General features: G+C 54.2%; 1 protein-coding gene across 1 annotated transcript; it reads left to right on the top strand.

The window, feature by feature from the left end:
* Nucleotides 1–1,354: 1,354 nt before the first annotated feature.
* On the top strand, nucleotides 1,355–26,550 carry Kcp (kielin cysteine rich BMP regulator). Its single transcript, XM_077796427.1, has 40 exons — nucleotides 1,355–1,439; nucleotides 3,711–3,859; nucleotides 4,350–4,539; nucleotides 4,629–4,705; nucleotides 5,805–5,889; nucleotides 8,069–8,151; nucleotides 8,360–8,453; nucleotides 9,269–9,351; nucleotides 11,276–11,369; nucleotides 11,509–11,588; nucleotides 11,665–11,758; nucleotides 12,039–12,124; nucleotides 12,195–12,276; nucleotides 12,512–12,664; nucleotides 12,740–12,846; nucleotides 12,923–13,016; nucleotides 13,637–13,810; nucleotides 13,927–14,009; nucleotides 14,153–14,246; nucleotides 14,335–14,523; nucleotides 14,888–15,058; nucleotides 16,705–16,881; nucleotides 17,598–17,683; nucleotides 17,946–18,036; nucleotides 18,152–18,234; nucleotides 18,327–18,420; nucleotides 19,483–19,656; nucleotides 19,864–19,946; nucleotides 20,558–20,678; nucleotides 22,277–22,356; nucleotides 22,529–22,628; nucleotides 23,098–23,186; nucleotides 23,479–23,581; nucleotides 23,671–23,813; nucleotides 24,089–24,261; nucleotides 24,342–24,453; nucleotides 24,526–24,627; nucleotides 25,415–25,579; nucleotides 25,810–26,116; nucleotides 26,279–26,550. The coding sequence occupies exons 1-40, from the start codon at nucleotides 1,355–1,357 to the stop codon at nucleotides 26,548–26,550; spliced, it is 4,902 nt and encodes a 1,633-aa protein (XP_077652553.1).

The raw sequence follows: 26,550 nt of genomic DNA, 5'->3' as shown, positions 1-26,550 counted from the left end.
TGGGGAGGGGGTGGGTGGCCTCTGATTCGTGGTCTTCAAGACACAGAGGGAGACTGTTTTGGCAGGATCCAGAGCTCCGCCTCTAATGTCCTTCTTTGCCTGTGAGCTTGGGGCCCTACTCCCTGACCCTCTGCTTCCCAGCTGCTTGAGGAGTTTCCCAGCCATGGGCCCATGTGGACAGCTTTTCTCACTTCCTCCCTTTGGCCTCCTCCCAGCGCTAAGCCCAGGGCCCAGCCCTGCCCCCTACTCAGGCTCACTCCACAGGCCAGGCCTGAGCTCAGCAACTGTGAAGGGAAGCTGGGACCCAGTAAGGGGAGGCCTCAACATTTGGGGCCAAAACTGGGAGTGTTGGGATGGATAGAGGTGATGAGTGCAGTCCAGGAAAGAAATTCATGAGTGGAGAGTGGAGTAGTTTGGGTGCCCTTGATTTCTGAGACTGGGTATAGCACTTTAATTATTTGTTACTTATTGACTACTTATCATGTGCCAACCATTACTTAAATATTCATATTCTCTCTCTCTCTCTCTCTCTCTCTCTCTCTCTCTCTCTCTCTCACACACACACACACACACACACACACACACACTCTGTGGGATGAAACAGCAGGACCTCAAACAGGCTAGACAAGTACTCTACCACAGAGTTACACACCCAGCCCTTTTTAATTCTCTTTATTTTTATTTTGAGAAAGGATCTGCCTAAGTTGCTCAGGCTGGCCTCAAAATTGCGATCATCCTGCCTCAGCCTCCCTAGTAGATGGAACTACAGGCTTGCATCACCTCTCCTGGCCCTCCTTAGTTCTCTATCTACATAATCTCCCTTTATCCTCCCTGCAAGTCTCTAAAGCCAATATTGTGACCTGCAGCTTACAAACAGGGAAACTGAGGCCCTGAGAGAAATTAGGGATCTGCGGAAAGCCACATGGAGTACAGGGACTTTGAACCCAGGTCTCGAGCTGCTTTTCCCATAAACTCCTGAGATGCGGCAAAGCTAAACTGAGAAACCCTGAAGGTTTCCACTGGCAAGGAGACAGGCAGCCCCAGCCCCAGGAGCAGTGACTTTGTGTTTATGTTCAGGGTCTCATTCTGGATCTCATACAGGAGACATTCCCCACCCCCACACCCGCCCCACTGGGGGCTGCGTCTGCTCTCTGGGTCAGGACCCGCTTGGGGCCCCTGGGCGAGGTGCCCATGGGGAAGCAGGCGCCACGGGGCTGAATGATGGAAGCCAGGGGCCCTCCCTGAACAAAGACTGGGTGGGAGGCGGTCTGTCTCCCCACCCCGCCTCCCCCAGCGCCTGCTGAGCCGCGACCGTAGACAGCAAGGCAAGCCGAGCTGGGCGGGAGGAGCGAGCATGGCCATGGCAGGGGCCGCGCTGCTGCCCCTGGTCCTGCAGCTCGGGAGCCTGGCGCTGACTGCAGGCAGTGTCGCCACTGGAGGTGAGTTGGGAGCCAAGGACCTGGGGACCACAGTGTGTCCCTGCCTCTTGCTCCGTCCAGCCTCCAGGACGCTCTGGGGCCCGGGCTGCTCCTCCCTGCTCAGCCGGGCTGAGCGCCCCTCGGGCCAGCCTGGGTCCTTTCTGTCCTCCCCGTCTGTGGGGCGATCGGGGCTGGGGAGACGGCGACTAAAGCAGAAGTCCAGGAAAGGGAAAGGGCCTCCGGCTATCTGGGCAGAGGGGTTCCTGCAGGCAGCGGTGGGGTGGGAGAGAGGCAGCCCTGAATCTGCGAGTCTGAAGTTAATTATTTGTCATGAGGAAGTGGGGTGGGGGGGTGGGGGAAGGAGTTCGGCCATGGGAGTTGACTCTGAGTCTGGCCCTCCGCCAGGGGACAGGCAGGAATGGAGGGCTTTCTGCAGGGACTGAACAGGGGGAGGCTTAGAGGGGAGCAACCAGGTTTATGCCACTCTTGGGAGCCCTTTCAGCAGGTGTCTCCAGGTGAGGGACTGGCCCTGTCTTCACCTGAGGTCGCCAGAGGAGCCCTTGTGTCTTCCTGACCCCCTTATTGTGCCTGCTTAAGCAGGACTGGAGGAGTGGCCTGGGATGCAGAGCCATAGCAGTAGGGTGAAGCTGGACAAACTCAGGCTTGGGTGGAAGGTTTCAGATGCTAAGACCACATGGTGGGCAGCCTAGTGTGAATGGGAAGGAAATTGGGTCTTGGGGTCATGCCAAGACAAGGTACCATTCCCAGTGACAAGATGACCTGCACAAGAGAAGGAAATGAGAACATGAGAGTGCTGGTGAAGTAAATCTGGGGGCTTAGAATCTCTGATAGGGGTAGGTAGCAGGGCAGGCTGGAAAGATGGGTGGAGCTGGTGAGAGGTCACATTTGAGCTTTTGGCTGGGAGACTTCAGCTTGTAATTCAGAAGGTCACCTGAGAGAGAGGAGCAGCTAGCTGGAAGCTAGGGAGATTTTTTAGCCTCTCAGTAGAGACAGAGGGAAAAGGAGAGGAGGGGCATGCTTTAGGGGGATTTGGGCGGGGTACAAAAGAGAGATGCTGAGCTCCATATTTCTGGCTTAGGTATCTGGATTGGTGGGATGGCATTAACCAAGCCAAGAGGCAAGTTTAGTCTGGAACTAGAATCCCCTCCTGGCTTGGTAGTGGCTGTAGGGGGACATTGTTTCCTTGCCTCATAGGCCCAGTGAGAAACCCTTTCAGCCACCAGAAACTAGTCTCACTAGCGAGCTGAGCTGTGAAAGTTCACTCCCCTCCCTCAGGCTCTTCCTCTCTCACCTCCTCCTGGGACCATCCACTGCCCACCCCCTTCCCCCCTAGATGTCTATGGGAAGCAACCCCTGGAGTCAGCATGTTGTCCCCTGCCTCCTCCTTACTTTCCTGACTCAAGAGAGAGATCAAGGTGAGATTGTGCCAGCAGCCTTCCCACCCTAGGCCTGAATTTAGAGACGCACCCCACTGCTCTGGCATAGCATCATCTAAACCCAGGGAGGTCTGTCTTCACTGGGCCTGGGGTATTAGAGGCTAGTGGAGACCCTGCTGGCACTTCCCCAAAATTCTTCAGGAAATGCAGCCAGGCCCTGCTTTCTGGCCTTGCTTCCTGTGGGATCACCAGACCCTCTGCCACAGGCCTGTGAAAGAGTAGTCAGGCAGGGGTGGGGGGACAACTGCCCCTCCCTAAGCACCTTTCCTGCAGTGGTGCCTTTTTTTTTTTTTTTTTTGACAGGTGTAGACAGGGGAGGGTGGGACTGCTCTCATGAAAAGACTCCTACTAGATCATGGCTACTTCCAGAAGCCCCCTTGTAGGAGTCTAGCATCCCCAATCCTGCACTTGAGTCTGCATTGGCCCTGGACCTTTCCAGCATGACATGTCAGGTCCCTAGATCTTCTTTGACCCAAGAAATGATAGATGATCCTGACATTCCCACCCCATGACAAAGTCATCAGAGATTCAGGGCAGGCTGCAGGGAGGCCCAGGTCTGGATCGCTCTGTGTCCCTAGTAGATCAGTATCCCTGGGTGTCACACCTAATTAGGAGGCAGAGTTGGTCTGAACCACTTTTGTTCCTCCACCTTCTCCCATATCCCCACCCCAGTTTTCACTACCACACCCCCATAGTCTCCGTCCCCTTCCTTAGATGATGGACAGAGTGTAGTTCAGGAGGTGACCCTCCTCCCCTACCTGGCTCAGAGGACAGAACTCAGGAAACCTTGCCAGCCCTCGCCTGTAGGCCCACAGTTCATTCTTGTGTCCTTCAGGTGATGTTGTCCCCAGGGAACCCTTTGGGCTTGCTGACATCCATGACTACAGGCAGCAGGCACACACCCATTCCCTGGCCCTTGCTGGACAGCCCTTGGAGGAGCGGTTGGGACAGCTAGAGGCTGAGGTGCTAGAGCTCAGAGAGCAGGTATGATGGGCAGGGCCCTGCGAATTGGGTAGTATGGCTTTTACATAGTCAGGGGAGGAGAGTGGGCTTGGGTGTGGGTGGCCTGGGGTCCCTAAAATAGAGTTTAAGTTTAAATGCCCATGGAGTGGTTCTTATCGGAATAGTTCTTAACATCTGTTTTTTCATGAAGAACCTACAGGTTCTTTGTTTTGTTCATTCAGATTTTCAGTCTCATGTGTTTGGCAAATATTAAAGAATCCCTCCTACATATAATGCATCACCAGGGAAGCTTCTGGATGGGTAAAGAAGTCTTTAACTATTGGGTGGAGGACAGGTCCCCATTTTGTCCAAGGAGGGACTTGGGAGCTCTGTGTTTCCTGAGAACTATTTGAGCTAAATGCTGATTGTCAGTTTTCCTTCTCATCCTGCCTCAGTTTCTGTACCCACAAATCCATGAGAACTGGGGGAAGCTGAGCCAGTGCCTGCTACCCCTTCCCTTCTCTTCTCCCAGAACAGGGACCTGCAGGAAAGGGTGAAGCGGCTAGAGTCCTGTGAGTGCCACCTGGCCTCTTCCCAGTGCTGGGGGCTGGGACGCATCTGGCCTGAAGGGGCTCGTTGGGAGCCTGATGCCTGTACAGCCTGCATCTGCCAGGATGGGGCTGCACGCTGTGGTCCCCAGCCCAACCTGCCCCATTGTCATGGTTAGTGCCACCCCATCCACCTACTGATCCTGCCTCAGGACCTGGAGATAGTGTTGAGTACCTAAGTGGTGGCACTGTCCCCTCCTCAGGCTGCAAGCACAATGGTCAGACCTACAGCCATGGGGAGACCTTCTCCCCAGATACCTGCTCCATCTGCCACTGCCAGGTGAGTTCCTGTGACATAGCTAGTTGTCCCAAACCTGACCCTCTCACTTGTCCGTCTCACTTCAGCTACCTGTTGACAAAGTGGTAAGCTGAATGTTGGGTGACAGGTTCTGCCTGCCCCTCCCCCAGTCTTTGCTGAGTGGTTCTGCTTTCTGGAATTCAATCCTCACACACTATTTTTTTTTTTTTGGTACCAGGGATTGAACCCAGTGATGCTTAACCACTGAGCCACATCCCCAGCCCTTTTTTGTATTTTATTTAGAGACAGGGTCTCACTGAGCTGCTTAGGGCCTCACAAATTGCTCATGCTGGCTTTGAACTTGAGATACTCTTGCCTCAGCCTCCCAAGCCACTAGGATTATAGGCATGTGTCACATGCCAATCCTTATGCTCTTGATGGTGCCCCGAAATCCTTTGATTTGGGCCTGTCCAACAGTGGCATGGGGGATAGCGGATGGTGGTGGGCTGAGGCTGTCTTCCTTCCTCACTCTATCCTCTGGGTGACCCTCATCGTCCCCACCCTTCCACTTGCCTGGTCTTCTATCTCAGACCTTCCCTGCTTGCCTGTTCTTTCTCTCCCAGCTTCAGAAGCCATCGTCTTTCGGCCTTTTCTTACTCACTCCTCCATGTGAAAGCACTTAGCAGGCACATTGGTACACACCTTTTAATCCCAGCCACTCAGGAGGCCAAGACGGGTGGATTGCGTTCAGGGTCAGCCTGAGCAACTTAGTGAGACCTTGTCTCAAAATAAAAAATAAAGGGCTGGGGATGTAGCTCAGAGGTAGAGCGCCCCTAGATCCAGTTCCCAGTACTGTAAAGAGAGGAGGGGAGGGGGAGAAAGGTCCAGGGGGGAGGTTGGGCAAAGGTTCTTTATACCCTTCCTAGGATATTCCCTCCTGGGAAGTTGCAGGCACTTGTAAGAGAGGGATCTCAGGGGTCAAGGATGATGGTGGTGGGCTGAGGCATGTCTTTTCTGCCTTTGAGCTGAGTAAAACCCGTATTGTCCAAGCCAACTCATCCTCTTGCTCCCTGACAAGCCTAGCCTGGGGAGAGGTTGGGGTTCTGGAGGCCCCGCAGCCACTCTAGTCTGCTTCCCACAGGAAGGAACCATAACCTGTACCCAGAGGCCATGCCCAAGAGGACCTTGTCCTGAGCCAGGAGCATGCTGTGCACACTGTGAACCAGGTCAGCCTGCTGCCAGGCTCAGTTGTCCCTCCTGCACATGTTCTAGGGACCCCAGAGCTGTAGTCTGCCATCTGGGCGTGTGTAAGCTGGCTCCCTCTCTCAGTACTGGAGAAATAAATGATCAGTGCTCAAGTCATCAGACACTGACCCTGGCCCGGGACAGAGCCAGAAACCATAAGGGAGACAGGCACTGGACCTTTTTCCAGTTCTTAGGGAGCTTCTAATCTAGTTGAGAAGATAAATGTATATTTAATTTTACACAAGATCTAAGATCCAATGAATAGATGAGAGGTAGTGTAGAAGGTAGAATATGGTTTGCCAGAGGAAGGGACACAGACCAGCCAGTCAGGGTGGCTTTATAGACAAAGGGTTGCCTGAGCTGATCTTCAAGAGAAAGTGGGATTTCACCAGAAGGAGGAGTAATTGAGGGCCCTTTGCGCACAAAAACTGAGTGGGGAGAGGTCTAAGGCACACATCAGTCAGTGAAGGCTCATGGGAACAGGCTGCTAAAAGCCTTAGAGTCTAGACATTTGTGAGTGTGGGAGGGGGCAATGGGGAGCCATTGAAGCCCCAAAAGTCAGAGTGTGGCATGTTCAAAGAGGTGTTTGGGGAATATTCATTTGGTATGGGCTGGATGAAGAGAGATGGGGCAGGGGCACATCTGTTAGGGCTGTTGTGTAGGCATGGAGTCAGGTATGGCAGAAGGCAATGGAGAGGGTTATGTTTATAAAGGATGGGCAGGAACTGATGACTGGTTGGATTCTAGGAATTAACAGAGATTGAACTTGGGAAACTAGGAGAGCAGTGGTCTAGTGACATGAGGAGAGATGGAAGGAAGAGGAGGCAGTAGCTCTACGGGGGTTGACACTGGTTCCTAGTAGAGAGTGGGGACAGGTTGTCAGACTCAGCAAATAAAAAATATAGGATGCCTTGTTAAATCTGATCCACTTGTGTGTGTGTGTGTGTGTGTGTGTGTGTGTGTGTGTGTTCACTGCTCAATTTGAATTTAAAATAACACCTAATTTTTTAGTATAAGTATATCCCATGCAATATTTAAGACATTCTTATACTAAAAATTTATGTGTTATTTATCTGAAACTCCAATGTTACTGAGTGTCCTCTATTTTATCCAGCAACCCTACCTGGAGACAAGACTCAGCTGGTATTGAGAAAGGAAGGGCAGTGAGGGCTAAAAATGAAGCCTGAGAATTTTGACCAGAGCCAAGGACTAAAGCCTTGGGAGTTGATGGATCTCAAAGAAAAGGGACACTGGTATAGCTCAGTAGCATAGCACTTGCCTGGCACACACAAGGCCCTGGGTTCCATCCCCAGCACCTTAAGAATAAAATTGTACAACTCAAAGAAAAGGACACATACACACAGCTTTCAGGGCATGTGATGCCTCAGGGCCACTGTTAACCTACATGATGCTTTTGATGAAAGAAAAAAAAAGGCACTGCTTTCAAGACACACTTCCCATCTGCTGTGAAATAGAAGAAATATACTGATTATGTTAGAGACAGACCCTTGACTCCTATCTGCTGAAAAGGTGCAATGAATATCAAAGTCTCTGAAGTCTGGGCCTTGAATGGTGCTCCCTTGGTATGGTGCTCAGTCCTCTGGGTCTCTTACTTGTGGGCCTGGGCCTGGTTTTGCAGGCTGCCCTGAGGGCCGCAGGGCTGGGGAAACATGGCAACCAGAGCCCTGTGTCACCTGCACCTGCCAGGTAAGAGAATCAGCACCTGGCCCCAGCCACCACCCACATACCTGCTGCTTAGCACAAGCCAGGCCTGGCCATGTCATGCCAATCTGGGGCCAGATAGGGCTGCTGCCTCTACCCAGGCAATGGGTCCTGAAGCCTGCTAGATCTGCAAGGTCAGCAGAGTAACCCAGCTTGGGCAGTGGAGAGGGAGGAGGGAGGGAGGGCTCAGTGTCTGCCCACAGGCAGGGACCGTGCGGTGCCAGGGGCCTTCATGCTCTGAGCTCAACTGCCTGGAGAGCTACACTCCACCTGGAGAGTGCTGCCCTGTCTGCCGGCCAGGTGACTTCCTGCCCTGCCTGCTCCACCCCCTCAGCCCCAGCGGTCCAGTACCTACCTGGGGTCATGCCTTCCCTTCGGGGGATGTCTACCCTCCCTGCCCTCTAGTGACCCATGTATCATCCTGGCAACCCTCCTCAGGCTGTGAGTATGAGGGACAGCTGTATGAGGAGGGGGCCAGCTTCCTGCCCAGCTCCAATCCCTGTCTCCAGTGCTCCTGCCAGGTGAGTCCCCTGCCACCTCTGCAAGGTCTGCTCTTTTTTGGACAACCCTGCCCCACCTTGGACCATGTTAAACACTCTGTCAGTCCCTCGCATGCCTTTTGAGAGCTTGTGCCAGCAAAGTTCTCCCTCCATCCCTGCCCAACACTTGCCTACCACACCTGCTCTGGGAGCCAGGTCTGGTGGGGTTACAGCCATTGGTGTGTTTCAGAGGAGCCTGGTTCGTTGTGTGCCCCTGAAGTGCCCACCTAGCCCCTGCCCTGAGCCAGTCTTGAGGCCTGGACACTGCTGCCCAGCCTGCCAAGGTGAGAACCCCTGACCCTTTCCTCACAGAGTCCCCAGTGGGGCTATCACACCATTTCTTCTATGGTTTGACCAGTGAGGGAGCATCGCCAGTCTAAGCCTGCTCTGGAGCAGCAATGCCTGAGCTCAAATCCTGCTATTGTCACACAGTGGTTGTGGGACTCTAAGTCCCTTTGTGCCTCAGTTTTCCCATTTGTAAGATGGACGTGATGATATTCTGTACCTCATAGTGTTGCGTAGTAAATGATCATGGTTTTCTACTTTGGGAACCCCAACACAGAAGTCAAGGGGTCAGTCCCCTGGGATGACCATTAGAGGGTAAACCTGAGTTATATGGCAATATTGTAACATAATGTCATAAAAGCTGGGGCCAGGTACCCAGGAAACTCAGGGGAAGGAGAACTAATCCAGCTGGACACAGGAAGGAAAGCATCCCAGAGGCCACTTAAGGCAACACTTAAGGATAAAGAGCAGTTAGCTGGGTGATGGGCTGAGAAGGCAGAGGACATTCCAGGAAGAGGGGACAGTGTGAGTGAAGACTTGGACTTGACACTCAGGGTTGGGGGATGTTCGTGGGACTGTGCACATAGGCACAAATGACCAAGGTTAAAGAGAGGAGTGAGCTGGGCAGGTAGGTGTGCCTGTGCTGTCCAAGGGAGGCAGGGGAACGGTAGGCTAGAGAGGAGGCCTCACCCTGCCTGGGGTTTAGGCCGAGGCATGGCCTGGTCTGGTGAAGGCATGTGAGCAGAGGAAGGAGAGAAGGCTGACGCCGGGTACTAGGCCAGCTCCCACCAGGCCTCTCTGTCCCCAGCCCCAGGCTGCACAGAAGGTGGCTCTCACAAGGACCATGGCCAAGAATGGACTGCACCTGGGGACCCCTGCCGGATCTGCCAGTGCCTGGTGAGTCCCAAGACTACACCTGATCTGTCCCTCACTCCACCCTGCCCTCATAACTACAGTCCACTGAACAGATCCTCTGGGCAGTGGGAGGGGACAGTGATGGAGAAGACTGAATCCTGGGTGCTGTGAGCCCAGGGCCTAGCAGGCACACCTGTGTGCCCAGCTGTAAGCACAGGTGTCTGGCAGGGTTTGTGATCTGTCCTAACTCAAGGAGCTCAGGGGTAGAAGGAGGGGAGGGAGGTGACAGGATATGACAGGCAGAAACTCCCTGAGGGAGAAGCACAGTTTGACTTTGGCACCCAGTTCCATAGCCACTGCTGCATGTGTCCCCTGAGCCCTTGAAATGTGGCTGGTCAGAATTGAGATGAGGTAAGTGTGCAAGGCACATCAGTTCCAAAGATGTATTAGGATAAAACAAAATGTAAAATAGCTCGTGAACATATTTTGTGTTGAAATAATATTTTGAATATATTGGATAAATTGAATATATTATTAAAATTTATTTTCTCTATTTCTTTTTTTATTTTTTTAAAAGTTGGCTCTGAGAGAATTTAACATGACCTACATGGCTTGCATTACATTGCTCTTGGGCAGCACAGATCTAGAACAACTTCATGGAAGGGATGGTATTTGCCTAGACATTACAGGACGAGTCGGATTTGAGGAGGGGAAAGTGGAATAGGGAAGCTAGGGACCCGTAGGCACTAATGTCAGGCAGGTACACAGAGGAGGGTTGTCCCATGGGGGCTGGAGCCAGGGCCAGAGTTTCCTATGGCCTGCTAAAGAGTAGGACTCCATTGTGAAGGCCACTGGGGTGCCCAACCCCACTGGAAACATGTCCTCCCCCTCCCTGTTCACACGGGCCCTTGCCATCTGTAAGAAGAGTCACTAACTGCCCATACCCTGGTGGGGTTGAAAGTAAAGAGCCCAGGGATGGAGAGTGAATTGAAGGGATAGTGTCTGTTGCAAATAGACCCCAAGAATGTAGCAGCAGCTTCCAGCCATGGATACCACGCCAACCCTTCTCTCATTTCATCCCACCATAAGTATGTCTATTTTTTCCAGGTAGGTATAATAAGTCACAGAGTGCTTAAGTAATACGCTAGGTTATACTATATTAATTTCCTGGGGCTGCCATAATAAAGAACCCCAACTGAGTGGCCCAAGCAATAGAAATTTATTCTCCCACAGTTCTGGAGGCCAGAAACCCAAGATCAAGGTGTAAGCAGGGTTGGTCCTTTCAGTGGGCTATGAAGGAGGATCTGCTCCATGCCTGTCTCCTAGCTTCTGGTGGTAGCTGGCAGTCCTTGGCTTCTACAGCACCTGAATCTCCGCCCTCATCTTCTCATGGCATTCTCCCGTGTGTGTCTGGGTCTAAACTACCCGCCTCCTCCCTTTTTTTAAACATTTGGAGATTTCTTTTTTTTTTTTAACTTTTTATTTTAGTTATTGATGGTCCTTTATTATTTATTTACTTATTTACATGTGGTGCTGAGAATCGAACCCAGTGCCTCACACATGCTAATCAAGCACTCTACCACTCTCCCTTTTTATAAGGACACCACTCATAGTGGATGAGGGTCCCACCTACCACTATTCTCTCATCTTTGTTGTTTTTTTCTTTTGGGGGCTGGGGGAACTGGGGATTGAATTCCAGGGCATTCTACCATTGAATTTGCAATCCTCTTGCCTCAGCCTCCTTCCTGGGATTACAGATGTGTGCATCTATACTGGCTAACCTCTTCTTAACTAATTATATCTATAACCCTATTTCCAAATAAGATCACATTCTGAGGTACTTGCATTTGGGGGACAGTTCAACCCATAATAACCTCCAATGGGCAAATGGCTGGAACTCCAGTGCTGTTTCTGCCATGTGGCTGATCCCTGACAGCTCTCCCCTGCTCATCCTGTCCTCTACCAGGAGGGCCACATCCAGTGCCGCCAGCGAGAATGTGCCAGCCTGTGCCCATACCCTGCCCGGCCCCTCCCAGGCACCTGCTGCCCAGTGTGTGATGGTGAGTTGGTGGGTGGAACAAGGTTCTGAGCCCAGAGGGGCTCAGAAAGCTGATGGCTGGCCCAGCTTGGGTCTCCCGTGAAGGCCAGGAGTGAGGCTGGGAGGGGACCCTGAGCAGTCTGGGCACCTCTTCTCTGCAGGCTGTTTCCTAAATGGGCGGGAGCACCGCAGCGGGGAGCCAGTGGGCTCCGGGGACCCCTGCTTGCAGTGCCGCTGTGCTGTGAGTGTGGCTTCCTAGCAGGGAGGGCCTGGCTTCCTGGCCTGCCTGCTGCCTGCTGACCAGACCCTATTGGCAGAATGGGAGTGTCCAGTGTGAGCCTCTGCCCTGCCCGCCCGTGCCCTGCAGACACCCAGGCAGGATCTCTGGGCAGTGCTGTCCAGTCTGTGACAGTGAGTAGGGCCTGGGGTGACCATGGGAGGGGAAGGCACTGGCTGCAGAGAAGTTCCTAGGTGGGTGGACTTGACTTCCCTTGTACCCACTCAGGAGAGTCCCCACCTCACCTTCTCATGGCAAAGTGATGCTGTGGTATGAAGAGGGTGCTGGCAGGGTCTCCAGGAAGACATGGCTGTGTGTTCTTTGTCAGAGGGGAGAATTGATGCCTTGGGGTAGCATGAGGTTTCTCCCTCAGCTGCCAGCCCTGTCCTCTTAGCCTCCTGTCCTCCTGTCCAGGCTGTGAGTACCAGGGACACCAGTATCAGAGCCAGGAGACTTTCAGTCTCCAAGAGAGTGGCCGCTGCGTCCGCTGCTCTTGCCAGGTGGGCAATCCTATCTCCTGCCCAGGTCTGTCTCACTCCTTGAGGGCCTCTTACCTGGCCTTCCTTCTAGGCTGGTGAGGTCTCCTGTGAGGAGCAGGAGTGCCCAGTTGCTCCCTGTGGCCCACCTACCTCTGGCCCCCAGCTCTGCCCAGGTGTGTGTCGGGGCCTCAGGGGAGGGGGTTGGCAACTGCCAAAGGTGCTGCTTCCAGGGGAATGGAGAGGGACCTTGCTTCTTTGCAGTAAAGGGGGAGGGTCCACTAATCATTCCAGAGTGTGCAGAGCCTAAGGGGGGGGGGGCGGTGATGAGCCAGGGTCTCTGTGGGTTGGTGAGGACAGGATAGGTGGGAGGTCTTCCAGTTGCCATGGTGACAGCCCCCCTTGCTGTAGCCTGTGTGCTTGATGGAGAAGAGTTTGCTGAGGGGGTCCAGTGGGAGCCCGATGGTCAGCCCTGCACTTCCTGCTCCTGCCAGGATGGGGTGCCTGTGTGCAGGGCTGTGCTCTGCCCCCCAACCCCTTGCCAGCACCCCACCCAGCCTCCTGGTGAGTACTCTTGCCCAGATCTTGGCTTTCTTCCCCTGCTTTGCCCAACCCACCCTGACCAGCCTGCCCTGCCAGGTGCCTGCTGCCCCAGCTGTGAGAGCTGCACCTACCATGGCCAAGTGTATGCCAATGGGCTGAACTTCACGGATGCCGACAGCCCTTGCCACACCTGCCGCTGTGAGGTACCTGCTGAGGCTTGTGCTGCCCTGCTGAGCCCCTCCTGGGGCCTGCCCCCATGGCCCTCTCCCCTGCTCCCAGGATGGGACTGTGAGGTGCTCTTTGGTCTACTGTCCTCCCATGACCTGTGCCAGACCTCAGAGTGGACCCGGCCAGTGCTGCCCCAAGTGTCCAGGTATGTGCTTATTGCTCATGGTCCCATAAGCCTGATGGATGTCTTTGAAAGCAATGGCTTTCTAAACTATTTTTAGTTCCACACAGCTAAGAATTCTCTGGAACTTATAGGGTGTGGGTGGGTGGAGAGTAGGGATTTATTAACCCTTTGTACACTTCCTCTTCCAATGCCCACCTCTCAGATACTCACATATGCACCTGAATAACAGGGTCCTGCAACAAGTATTTGCATCTGCCATGTAGGAAACTGGGTGCTGGGGTGCAGTGGGACATTATCTCTACATGCATGGAGAATTCTGTGCTAGGGTGCGTGTCACAAACCAGGCACATGTGTGTAAGCTCTTCACCCCTTCACCCTCAGAGACAAAACTGCCTGCAGGTACAAGCTCAAATTCACACACACACACACACACACACACACACACACACACACATACTAGCATACGCTTGGAGCAATATACAAATATACATGCATGCACAGGTGCACACGGCCCTCCTTGGGGGCAGCTCCCAAGCTGGTACTTTCCCAGTGGCTCTGGACTCCATGGGCAGAGGGGCTTTCTTCTGTACCTAGTGCTGTCAGCCTTTGCCCTGTTCCTGTCCCCACTGTATACTTCCCAGACTGCATCCTGGAGAAACAGGTGTTTGTGGATGGTGAGAGCTTCTCCCACCCTGGAGACCTCTGCCAGGAGTGTCACTGTCGGGAAGGCCATGCCCTCTGTCAGCCTCGGGCCTGCCCCAAGGCCCTCTGTGCCCACCCGCTGCCTGGTACCTGCTGCCAGAACAACTGCAGTGGTGAGGTCAATGGGATCCGGAGGGGGTGCTTCTGGTACAGCTCTGCCCCACCTGACAGGCATTTAGGCCTGGGCGCAGCAGAGCCTCCCCCAGACCTATAGCTGCCCCTTCCCTAGGCTGTGCCTATGGCGGGAAAGAGTACCCCAACGGAGCAGATTTCCCTCACCCATCTGACCCCTGCCGTTTGTGTCACTGCCTGGTGAGTGCGACAGAAAAGAGGAGCTCAACAGAGTGGAGGTGGGACCTGGGGAAGTCAGGAGGGATCCACGAGATGGGGTGGAAAGGGGTGGGGGTCTCCTTGGCCTCCTCCCACTCACCGGGCTGGCATCTATCCATCCGCAGGGCGGCAACGTGCAGTGCCTGGCCCGCCGCTGCCCGCCGCTGCCCTGTCCAGAGCCGGTCCTGCCACAGGGAGACTGCTGCCCGCGGTGCCCGGGTAGGAACCGCACTCTTCGGCCGCTGCTCCCCAGGAGCCCTTGGCGCCCCCTCCCTGGACTCTCTTTTTGCAATTTCTCTCCCCGCAGCCTCTCCCGCGGGCTGCATGTGGCCCGGGTTCACTGTCCCTGCCCGCCACCAGGAACACTTCTCCCCTCCCGGCGACCCCTGCCGCCGCTGCCTCTGCCTCGATGGCTCGGTGTCCTGCCAGCGTCTGCCCTGCCTGCCCGCGCTCTGCGCCCATCCACGCCAGGGACCCTGCTGCCCCTCTTGCGATGGTACCGCCTGGGCGTCTCCTCCGGACTGGGCAGCGGCCTCATCTCCTGGCCACTGCCTGCACCGGCCACGCCAGCGCCCTTTGCTTGGCGCCCCCTGCTCAGCCCTGGATGCTCTGCCACCCGGATCTCCCTCCACCATCCGGACTCCCACACTGGGGTTCTCAGTAAAAATGTAGGAGGACTGGGGGTGTAGCTCAGCGGCAGAGCACTTGCCTATGATGCAGGAGGCCCAGTGTTCCATCCCCATCACACACACACACACACACACACACACCCTGCACACAGTAAGGACCATTGTCCTTCATCAGGGCCTGGGAGCTAGCCGCCCACCGCCCCTCAGCCCAGCCCTCGCCCTTCTCCCTAGGCTGCCTGTACCAGGGGAAGGAGTTCGCCAGCGGGGAGCGCTTCCTATCGCCCAGCGTTGCTTGCCACACGTGCCTCTGCTGGGAGGGCAGCGTCAGTTGTGAGCCCAGGGTCTGTGCCCCCGCACAGTGCCCCTTCCCCGCCAGGGACGACTGCTGCCCTGCCTGTGATGGTGAGAGGCAGGGGATAGGGACTGAGGGGAGCCAGGGGAGGACTGGAGAGCTGGGTCAGCATTCTTGGGAAGACCTAGAATACTTTTTACAGAAAGAAAAGGGCTCTGAGCCAGGTGCGGTGGTGCAGGACTGTAGCCCAGCTACTCTAGGCAGGAGGATCGCTTGAACCCCTGAGTTGAGACCATCCTAGGCAATAGAGTGAGACCTTGTATAAGGAGATGGGGGAGCAGAAGGAGCCTCAGAGACTGAACATCCTAGTCTAAAGTCTGTATTTGCTCTTCTCTTTGATACCGTGTGTCTGTGTGATCTTGGGCAAGTTAAATAATTGCCCTGGGCCTAATTTCTTTTCTTTCCCTTTTTTTTGGGGGGAGGGGAGTGAGATTGAACTCAGGGCACTCAACCACTGAGCCACATCCCCAGACCTTTTTTGTATTTTATTTAGAGACAGGGTCTCACTGAGTTGCATAGTACCTCACCATTGCTGAGGCTTTGAACTTGAGATCCTCCTGCCTCAGCCTCTCAAGTTGCTGGGATTATAGGCCTAAGCCACCATGCCCAGTCTCTTTCTTTCTTTTTAAAAAATATTTTTAGTTGTAGATGGACACAATACCTTTACTTTATTTATTTATTTTTATGTACTGCTCAGGATTGAACCCAATGCCTCACAAATGCTGTACCACCGTGCCACAATTCCACCCCCCCCAAGCCTAATTTTTAACTCCTGTAAAAAAGAGTTGAACCAGACCCAGTTCCCAAGTCTTTGTACTAGCTTAGAATTTTTTGCTATACACCTCCTACCAACTGTAGTTTATTTAATACTTTTCTTCAAATGAACTCACTTATTAATTTAAATTTATTTAGAAAGGAGTTATATCATATAGTACATAAATACAATTAAAATATAATATTGTTAGATTCTAGTTAGATACTTTTTCCTGTCAAGACTAGAGCCTGAGGAGCCTGAGATTCACACTCACTCTCCTTTTTTTTTTTTTTTTTTTTTTTGAACCAGGGATTAAACCCAGTGGTGCTTAACCACTGAGCCACATCACCAGCCCTTTTATTTTGAGACAGGGTCTTGCTAAGTTACTTAGGGCCTCACTAAGTTGCTGAGGCTGGCTTTGAACTTGTGATACTCCTGCTTCAGGTTCCAGTGCTGCTGGAATTGTAAGCATGAGCCACCATGCCTATCTTACCCTCTCCTTTTAAAAAGGGCTGTAAGTCAGCATCAGAGAGGAGCCCAGCACAGGCTGACCGCACCATGGGGCCCCATTACCCTCCTTGAGTAACAAGAGGGCTTGAAACAGCATTGGAAAGGGTATACCCTGGGCCTCCACCACCTAACCCACTTGGGCTACTCCCAGCTCTCTGCCCGTGGCCTGCTGAGTGTTTATCTCAGGAACAGATCCTCCTGGGCTTTCTCCTATAGATGGACAGGGGACTTTCTTCAGGCTGTCTAGTCCAAATCCACCTGTCCCCTTGTGGTTCCTTTGCCTCCTGGCCTGGACTGGTCCCCTGCCTTCCTCCTAGGTACCAGGTCTTTGAGGACTTGGCCCCTGCTAGACCCAAGATCAAAACCAAGCAACTGGCTTTCCTCTCATCCCTTTCTTCCCATACCCACCCCTCTCTCTCTCCTCTCTGGAAGGCTGTGAGTACCTGGGGGAATCCTACCTGAGTCTCCAGGAATTCCCAGATCCCCGAGAGCCCTGCAACCTGTGTACCTGCCTGGGAGGATTTGTGACCTGCAGCCGCCAGCCCTGTGAGCCTCTGGGTTGCAGCCACCCACTCACTCCACCTGGGCGCTGCTGCCCAACATGTCAGGGTAGGTCCGCACCTGCCCTTCCATACCTCCTGCTAGGGCTCCCCAGGGCCCTGGTTGCCAGAAATCCAGAGCTTTGCCACCCAGCTGAGCCCCATCAGCCTTCCCCTGATACACACACACTCTCTCTCTCTCTCTCTCTCTCTCTCTCTCTCTCTCTCTCTCTCTGGACTCCTCTCACACCATATCCACACTCACACCAGATTGTCACACCAAATACCTGGTCCTTTGGCTTCCATACCTTCAGACTCTCCAACTGTCTTGCTCTCTTCCTAAAATGCCACGAGGCCCTACTCAAATTGTTTGATGGCTCCCATGCTTGCCCTGGAATCACCAATCAGGAGGGTGTCTTCCTTAGCCTACCCTGCCTGGCCTGGCCCACCTGGTCCCACATCTAGTGTGCCCGTGCCACATGTCTTCTTCCTGTGTGGACAGGATGTTCTCAGCAGTCTTTCAGCTCACCTCTCCCCTCTGCTTCTTCAGTCTTTGGGCCTGAAACGTGCAGGAGCATGCAAATCTTGCCATCTGCAGCCTAGCTGATGGCTGTCCTCCACATCCCTTACTTTCCTCCTCTCCTAGCCACACTGATCTCTCCCTAAGCTTTGAGGGAGGCCCCCAGGCGTGGCTGTGTGTGTGTGTGTGTGTGTGTGTGTGTGTGCATGTGACAGCAGAGGACTCCATTGATGGCGGCCTTCCCATTGCGTTCCCCACTCTGCCAGGATGCTTCTACCACGGGGTCACTGCTGCCCTTGGAGAAACCCTTCCTGATCCACTTGATCCCACCTGCTCCCTCTGCACCTGCCAGGTGAGGCAGTGCCTCTGGGGACTTGGTAACCTTTATCTCTTATCCTCTTTGGAAGGGGTTATCTCCACCCAGGCCACAAGTAGTTCCCTCTGCCTGCAGTGTCTTGGGGGACATGGTCGGGCTTAGGTTTCCTGGGCCAGGGAGGGGGTTGGGGCCTGGCAGGTTTAGTAGGAGCACCTGTCCAAGGGCAGCACAGCCTAGTCTGAAGATGCGATGGAGTGACTTAGGGGTCAGAAGTGGCAGCATGGCCTCTCTCTCCCAGGAAGGTTCCATGCATTGCAAGAAGAAGCCATGTTCCCCGGTTCTCTGCACACACCCCTCTCCAGGACCCTGCTTCTGCCCTGTTTGCCATAGTGAGTCCTCTTCCATGTGTTGGGGCCCCCTCTTCCTTCCCTCCATGTCTGCAGGCCTGGGGTTGGGCAGGGCAGGGAGGCACAGGCCCTCACCCAGGAGGTGTGTCCCCTACAGGCTGCCTCTCTCAAGGCCGGGAGTACCAGGATGGTGAGGAGTTTGAGGGGCCCTCAGGCAGCTGTGAGCAATGTCGCTGTCAGGTACAGCAGGGATTTGGGAAGGTGCTGGGCGAGGCTGGGCCACCTCGCCTCCAGATCTTGGCGGCAAATCTCTGATTCTGCATCTCCTGCAGGCTGGCCAGGTCAGCTGTGTGCGTCTGCGGTGCCCACCCCTGCCCTGCCTGTTACAGGTCACAGAGCCAGGGAGCTGCTGCCCTCGATGCAGAGGTATGCCTGGCCCTTGGGGCTGCCCCATGTTTCAGCCCCTCACCCTGTATCCCTCCATCTGCCCCCCCCACTCTCCCTCAGCTCTTCTGCTGCCTTCCCACCTCCCTGTCCAGCTTCTGTCCCTCTCTTGCCTCTGCCCTTGACTGTCATCCTAGTCTACCTCAGCTCTTCCTCCCTCTCCCTGCCCAGACCACCCTTCCAGGTGCTCATTAGATTCCCTAGAAGCTGCCCCTATTCCTAACCACACCCCATTCATAATAATAATCATGATAATTGACATTTATTGAGCACGTACCATGTGCCAGGCTCTGAGCTAAGCACTTTACTACTATTATCTCATTTAATCAGACTCTTCCCAGATAAGTGCTGCCATTACATCTATTTTACAGACAAAAAAAAACAGAGGTACAGGGCTGGGGATATAGCTCAGTTGGTAGAGTGCTTGCTTCACATGCACAAGGCCCTGGATTCAATCCCCAGAAAGAAAGAAAGAAAATAGAAGTATACAGAGCTAACACAACTTGCCTATGGTCACTGGGGTGAGTAGGTAGCAGAGTTGAAATGTGCATCCTAGCTAGGAACATGAGCCTTTCTTAGCTTGCCTGCTGCCCCTCACCCAGACACCACTCAGCATGGTGTAGTTCACACAAAGCCAGCACAGCAGCCCCACTTGCCCCAGAGGACAGGACGGCAGGACAGGTGCAATCCCATTTAATATAGGGGAGACTGAGGCCTGAAGTTACCTGAGGCACATGGTCATTGACAGCTGTTCATTCATTCCAAATGCATATATTACCCACCTGCTGTATGCCAGTGCTGCCCATGCTAGACAGGGCCTGCTGCTTGCAGCTTGTTCTAGCAAGCAGACACAGAGCAGGATTAGAATCCAGGTGCTCTGACCCCTCCACACAGATGGGAATTCTGCCCCAGCGCATCTCCCTGCCACATCCCTGTAGACCCCTTCCTAGTGCCCACATGTCCTGGGGACCACAGGGGTGGTGGACAGGGGCAGATGATCAGATCTCAGACTCAAAGCTTATTCCTGTCCACCTGGGACTGCAGGCTGCCTCGCTCACGGGGAGGAGCACCCTGAAGGCAGTAGCTGGGTGCCCCCCGACAGCCCCTGCTCCTCCTGCATGTGTCATGAGGGTATCGTCACTTGTGCCAGTGTCCAGTGTGTCAGCTCCTGCGCCCAGCCCCAACAGGGGCCCACTGACTGCTGCCCTCGTTGCTCTGGTACTGGGACCTGGGAAAGGGAGGGATCATGGTGGTCTTACCTCCCTGTGTGCTGGACTGGGCAGCAGAGGGGGTGGCTCTAGGAGAAGTGGTTCCATACTTACATTCACCCCAGTTCCTGGTGAGGGGGACCTGGAGGGAGGATAACCCCATCCTGGCATGATGCCAGCCTGAAAACTCCCTGCTCTCTCTTACCCCACCCCCAAGACTGTGTGCATGACGGTCGGAAGTATGAGCCTGGGGAGAGCTTCCAGCCAGGGGCTGACCCCTGTGAATTGTGCATCTGTGAGGTAGGACGGGTGGAGCTGAGGGCTGGGGGCATCCTGGGGAGGCCCAGCCAAGCCGGACATTGCATGGAGCAGGCACCATGGGAGTCCAAGACAGGAGTGTGACCCTGAAGCCAAGAGCTGAGGCAGGGTTTGGGCCAGTGGGACCAGAAGTTTGGGTCGAGACACAGGGCGCAGGGCCCGAGTGTGGAATGAGCAGTGCGTATTGCTCCTGGTCAGACTGTGGGGTGGGGGGGTAGAGGACGTGGCAGGGCCAACTGGTGTGCAAATGCATCGAAAGGTAATGGTGAGTCATGGAAGGTGAATGATGTCATAGATCAGGAGAGAGGGGGAGGATGGCATGAGAGGACAGAAGGTCAAAAGTCACATGAGGCCCAAGTGACTGAAAAGGGGAAGGGACATCACCTCTGGGAATTAGGACATGGGGTGGGGGGGCTAGTCTAGGGAGACACTCTCTTCAGAGTTGGACCACCCACAGCCTGGAGAATGGCACAGCAAGCAGATGGTGTGCCCGGAGACCAGGGAAGGGGGTGGCTCTTGGCTTTCATGGCCTGGGTCCCACTTCCGGCTCATTCATTCTTTTTTTTTTTTTTTTTCATTCATTCTTGTTGTAGTCACAGCCTGAGGGGCCTCCCAGCCTTCACTGTCGCCGGAGGCAGTGTCCCAGCCTGCTGGGCTGCCCACCTAGCCAGCTTCTGCCCCCTGATGCCCAGCACTGCTGCCCCACCTGTGCCCGTGAGTCCCGGGAGACGGAAGTAGATGAGGGAAGTGCAGCCACCCCAGGTTGATGCTGGAACAGCTAGCCAGCTCTCCTCCCCTGCCCCTTCCCACCCTTTCCTGGCTCCAGGGGACTGTTCTGTAAGCCTTGCACTGGTCTTGCACTGGTCTGAACAAGCCCCAGGGGGAGAGAGGGAAACTGGAGGTGGACCCTTGCAGCTCTCAAGTGGGGTGCAATTAGTACAGCTTCTTGCCCAGCAGGTGGCGCTGCAGGGTGGCAGTTGGCTAGCTGCTGACTCCTCTGGGGTTGTGAGGTGAGGACCAGCAGGGACATTGAATGCTCAGTCTCAGGGGTGGAGAGAGCTATTCTGTTTTCTGTTCTGTTGGTCCCTCCCTCCTTTTCTTTCTTTTTGGAATAATGACTTATAAATATTGGGAGGAAGAATAAAGAAATGTTATTCATTCAAATACAAAAAGATAGTCATATTGGTCTGGTGCAATGGCACATACCTATAATCCCAGCAACTCAGGAGGCTGAGACAGGAGGATCACAAGTTTGAGGCCAACCTCAGAAATTTAGTAAGACCCTCAGCAATTTAGTTAGATCCTATCTCAAAATAAAAAATAAAAAGAACTGGGAATGTAGTTTGGCAGAGAGCACTCCTGGATTCAATCCCCAGTACCACCCCCAAAAGAAAGACAGTCAAATTATTTCTTGGATTTATTTCCTGGATTTAATCCTTGCAGTTTACCTGACACAGCCATTACATATTTGTTATGAAAGCAATATTTTTTCAGCATCTGGTAGTACACCAGCTTTGAAATGATAACCTAGCTTTGCAAGGCAGGCTAATGTGATCCCACATATATAAGATGTGCTTTATAGGATGAGGACCACATTCTCCTCCCTTTTTTATAATTTCTTATTGTGGCAAAATACATATAATGGTATAATTTACTATCTTAACTATATTTAAGTGTATAGTTCAGTGATGTTAAAAATATTCATAATTATGCACCTATCACCACCATCCATCAGGGAGAACTATTCTTAAAATACTTGCTAGAGTGAGAAGTGGACAATACTTCCAGAGATTAGAAGAAGGATCATTTGTTAAGCACCTAATGCATGTCACACACTGCACATAGGGCTTCTAATGAACACTATTTCATTTAATTTTCACAATTACCTTTTTACAGATGAAGAAACTGAGGCCTTGAGAGGTTGATTAATTTGCCCAAAAATGGCACAGGAATTGAGTGCTGGAGACAAGATTAGAACCTGGGAAGTCTGGCTCTTTATGGTTGTTATTCTGTTTGAGCCAAATTATATCAAAGGAAGTAACAGAGAGCAGGTCCAGAAGTCTGGCTGTTCCTAGTGACCTCAGGCTGAAGGAGTCATACTATCAGTTTTCAGGGTTCCCATCTTGATACCTGGCAAAATTCCTTTAGAAAGACCAAACTTTTCTTTGCTGAGCTAAAGGGAAGCACATTTATCCTCCCTGGAGTCAAAATGCTAGTAAGTACACCTTGGGCCCAAGAACTCTGGAGACAGCTAGGGTGGCAGTCCCTGCCCCCGACCCTTCCATCCCCCACACTGGGTCTTGTCTTCACAGAGGCGCTGAGTAACTGCACAGAGGGCCTGCTGGGCTCTGAGCTGGCCCCACTAGACCCCTGCTACACCTGCCAGTGCCAGGTGAGTCCTCCTGCCCTAGGGGCTCTGAATCCCATCCTCCTCTGTGGTCTGTGGGCTCACCTGAACTTTGCTCATTTGTCCTGAATGTCACATCTCACCCACATCCTACTCGTAACTATGTCCTGCCAACTCTGCTGTGCTCTACCCACTGTGTTCACATGACAATGAACAGGACCTGACATGGCTCTGCACTCACCGGGCCTGTCCTCAGCTCAGCTGTCCCCTGTTGGAGCATCATATTCCCCCAGGGAGCTGCTGCCCTGTGTGCCAGGGTAAGTGACCAACCTTGGCCTCACCCTCAGAAAGGATCCCAGGAGAGACATGGGAGGTGGTGACATTCAGGAGGTGGCTTGGGCTCTGCACTCAGATTTCATTCTGTTGTAGAAATGGAGAGGATATCTATATGTTGGGGTGGAGAAGAGACCCATGAGGCAGAGGGAGGTGGGGGATGAAGTCTGGATTTTCAAGTCCTGGCCTGAGGCTTTTCCAAGATCTCAGGAACCTCAGGCCACTAACAGGACACTGCACTGTGGATCTAGCAGCTGGTCCAGAAAAGGGTTCCAGGCTCTGGCCCTTTGGGCCTCTGACCCTAATGACATCTGGCTTTCTGTATATTGATTGAGGAAATCAGCACCACCAAGGTGCTGGTGGAATCGGGTGAGCACTTCCCTACCCAGATGCTCAGAGTGAGCTCCAGGGAGGGAGGGCACAGCTGGATGGCTCCCATTCATTTCTCCTTAGAATGTGTGGTAGAGGCCAGTGGCCGGAGAGTGGCCGATGGAGAGAGCTGGCGGGACCCCAGCAACGCCTGCATTGCTTGCACCTGCCAAGTAACCTGGGAGAAGATGTGGTGGGGGAGGGGTGGACCATATAGATAGACCCAGAGAAGAGCGCAGGGCATCCATCAGCAAATATGGGGTCTTTGAGGGGCTGAGGCATCTCTGTGCTGGGGTAAGGAGTTGGGGGCTGGATTTTATTCCCTGCTTGGATCACAGTATGGGTGTTCTTGTGGGGTAGGGGTAGGCAGCCAGAAGGGGCTGCTGCCTAGGAGGCCCCCAGAAATGTGAGGCCAGGGTCTCCAGGTCTTGCAGAAAATGCCTACAGCAAGGATGTTGTCTGCAGCGGGGTCATGTGGAATGCCACCTTGAGGAGTGCCAGGCCCTTTCCTGTCCCCATGGCTGGCTGAAAGTGTCCAAGCCTGGCAGCTGCTGTGAGCAATGCCAAGGTGAGGGGCCACAACGATGGGGAGGGGGAAGAGAGACCTGGCGCATATATGGGGGAGGTGCCAACACATCGTGTCTCTTGTCCCTTCAGCTCCCACCCAGTCGTGTGTCCACCAGGGCCGTCAGGTGGCTGTCGGGGAGCACTGGGCCGTGGACACCTGCACCAGCTGCTCTTGCGTGGCTGGCACTGTGCGCTGCCAGAGCCAGCGCTGTCCACCGCTTTCTTGTGGCCAGGTGAGTGCTGAGGTTGAGGCAGTGGAGGCAAGGTTGCACCTGGCACTGCCATCCCAGGGCGACAGGGGTGGAGACTAGGAGTCTGAGTTTCCGCTGGGTCTGGGAGCAGACGGGTAGGAGGGAAGGTGCTGTTCCTAAAGTAGCCACCAGGTGGTGCCCTGAGTCCGCTCGCAGTGAGCCCGGGAGCAGGCGTGAGAGAGGCTGGGCGATGGGATGGCCTCCCAGAGCGTGGGCTGGAGCTCCCCTGGTCTGACGGTGTCTGGGGCTGAGGCCAGGACGAGGCCCCTGCCCTGAGTCCTGGCAGTTGCTGCCCTCGCTGCCTACCCCGGCCCGCTTCCTGCATGGCCTTCGGAGACCCCCACTACCGCACCTTCGACGGCCGCCTGCTGCACTTCCAGGGCAGCTGCAGCTATGTGCTGGCCAAAGACTGCCATGGCGGGGACTTCAGGTGCGCACCTCCTCTCCCTTCCCTTTACCCCTACACACTACCTAGCTGAATCTTGTCATACTGACCTTTTTTCCCCATAGTGTGCATGTGACCAACAATGACCGGGGCCGCAGAGGTGTGGCCTGGACCCAAGAGGTGGCAGTGCTGTTGGGAGATGTGGTTGTGCAGCTGCTGCACGGCAAGACAGTCATGGTGAGCAGAAGACCCAGGGAAAGCTGGTCCTGTGTGGTGCACCTCTCTATTCCACTTTGGCCTTTTCTACAGGTGGATGGCAGCCCAGTGGCCCTGCCCTTCCTGCAGGAGCCTCTGCTGTATGTGGAGCTGTGGGGACGCTCTGTGATCCTGCACACCCAGCCTGGGCTCAAGGTGTGGCAAAAGGGAGAAAGCTGGTTGGGGCTGTGCTCCAAACCCAGGGCTGGGGAGTCTTGGGCCTGCTAAAGTTTCTGTATCTGTAGAGGGAGTGGGAGTGCCCTTACATCCTGGACCTAATGAGGTAGTGGAGGTGGGAGAGTTCTGCTGGATTCCCAGGAAAGAAATCGGGCGCAGAGACCTCTGGGGGAAGCCAAGGAGTTCAGCGCCTAGTTTTAACTTGGCTCAGCCACTCCTACACTGGGCTCTTGAGCTACTACCAACCTTCTCTGGACCTCAGTTTTCTCAAGTGTGAGAATGGGGTTCGTAGGGGTCGGGAGGATGTCAACCAAGGTCTCCTAGGAGGTATCTGAGGTTCCTCCTGATTCCTATGTGGAAGAGAAACTTGTTCCCTGCCCCTGGCCAGAAGCACAGCTTACAAATTCTTAAAATCAAGCCGTGTGCACTTCTGATCCAGACTCAGTTGTGCTCTGTCTTGTGTAAGGCCCGAGTGCCCAGGAGACTGCGAATCTCTGGAAGTGGGCTGCATTCCACCTTGGGCCCAGTTTAGGGATACAGATGGAAGCCATGGCAGCACTTCCTGTCGTGTTTGCCCTGGGATGCACCACATGTGCCAACTTGGCCCAGGCCAAGGCAACATCCTCTCCATGGGGAGTCTGCACTTGTTTATCTTCCTCTGCTATTGCCCAGGGTGTGCCAGCTCAGTGCATGGGACCATGATGAACCTGGGCTTTTGGGGGTCCTTCTCCTTCCCCATTTCCCAGACCCAGGCCTCTCTGCACAGGTACTGTGGGATGGACAGTCCCAGGTGGAGGTGAGCGTGCCAGGCTCCTACCGGGGCCAGACTTGTGGACTTTGTGGGAACTTCAATGGCTTTGCCCAGGATGATCTACAGGGCCCTGATGGGCTGCTCCTGCCTACAGAAGCTGCATTTGGGAACAGCTGGCAGGTGAGTGGCACAGGAGCCAGAACCTGTGAAAGGCTGACCTTAAAAAAGTTGCTCACTTACCGTGGGCCTTGGTTTTTCATCTGTAATATGAGGTCAAGGAGAAGGTAAACAGTGCTTCCTTTGCTTTTATTGGAGTTTTTGAGGTTAAAACAAATGACTGTCTGGGAAGAGCTTCAAAGGCCCCACAAGCAAAGATCAAGGCTCACCTCAAGGTTGTTCTCCCCACCTAGGTTCCAGAGGGGCCAAGGCCTGGCCGGCCTTGTTTTGCAGGCCAGGAAGTGGATCCATGCCGGGCAGCAGGTTACCGTGCCAGGCGTGAGGCCAATGCCCGGTGTGGGCTGCTGAGGTCCTCCCCATTCCATCGCTGCCATGCTGTGGTGCCACCAGAGCCCTTCTTTGCTGCCTGTGTGTATGACCTATGTGCTTGTGGCCCTGGCTACTCAGCTGACACCTGCCTCTGTGATGTCTTGGAAGCCTATGCCAGCCACTGTCGCCAGGCAGGGGTGACACCTGCCTGGCGGGGCCCTACACTCTGTGGTGAGGGGGTGATGCCCAGCATTGGGGGAGGGGACAGTGCAAAGAAGGGTAGCCCAAAGCTCAGCCCAGATGGGGTCGATACTTAGAGGCCAGCAAGGAGGGGGCATACAACTGAAACAGTGTTGGGGATCCCTGTGACCCCGCTTTCCACTCTGCCTGCAGTGATGGGCTGCCCCCTGGACCGTGGATTTGTGTTTGATGAGTGTGGCCCACCCTGTCCCCGCACCTGCTTCAACCAGCATGTTCCCCTTGGAGACCTGGAAGCCCACTGTGTGAGGCCCTGTGTTCCTGGCTGCCAGTGCCCTGCAGGCCTGGTGGAGCATGAGGCCCACTGTATCCCTCCTGAGGCCTGCCCTCCAGTCCTGCTCACCGGGGACCAGCCACCCAGCACTCTGCCCAGCCCCAGTTGGGAGCAGCTCCTTGCTTCGCCCTGA

Source organism: Urocitellus parryii, chromosome 3 (genome assembly GCF_045843805.1).
Source record: "Urocitellus parryii isolate mUroPar1 chromosome 3, mUroPar1.hap1, whole genome shotgun sequence".
Classification (NCBI taxonomy): Eukaryota; Metazoa; Chordata; class Mammalia; order Rodentia; family Sciuridae; genus Urocitellus; species Urocitellus parryii.
This window is presented reverse-complemented; position numbering and strand designations above follow the sequence as displayed.

What these genes read in the sequence shown, in the direction of transcription:
- Kcp (XM_077796427.1), top strand. Translation starts at nt 1,355, where the DNA reads ATGGCCATGGCAGGGGCCGCGCTGCTGCCCCTGGTCCTGCAGCTCGGG. An exon ending in CTGCTGCCCAGTGTGTGATG is followed by an intron (nt 11,370 to 11,508) that starts GTGAGTTGGTGG and finishes TCTTCTCTGCAG; the next exon opens with GCTGTTTCCTAAATGGGCGG. An exon ending in CTTCTGCCCTGTTTGCCATA is followed by an intron (nt 18,037 to 18,151) that starts GTGAGTCCTCTT and finishes TGTCCCCTACAG; the next exon opens with GCTGCCTCTCTCAAGGCCGG.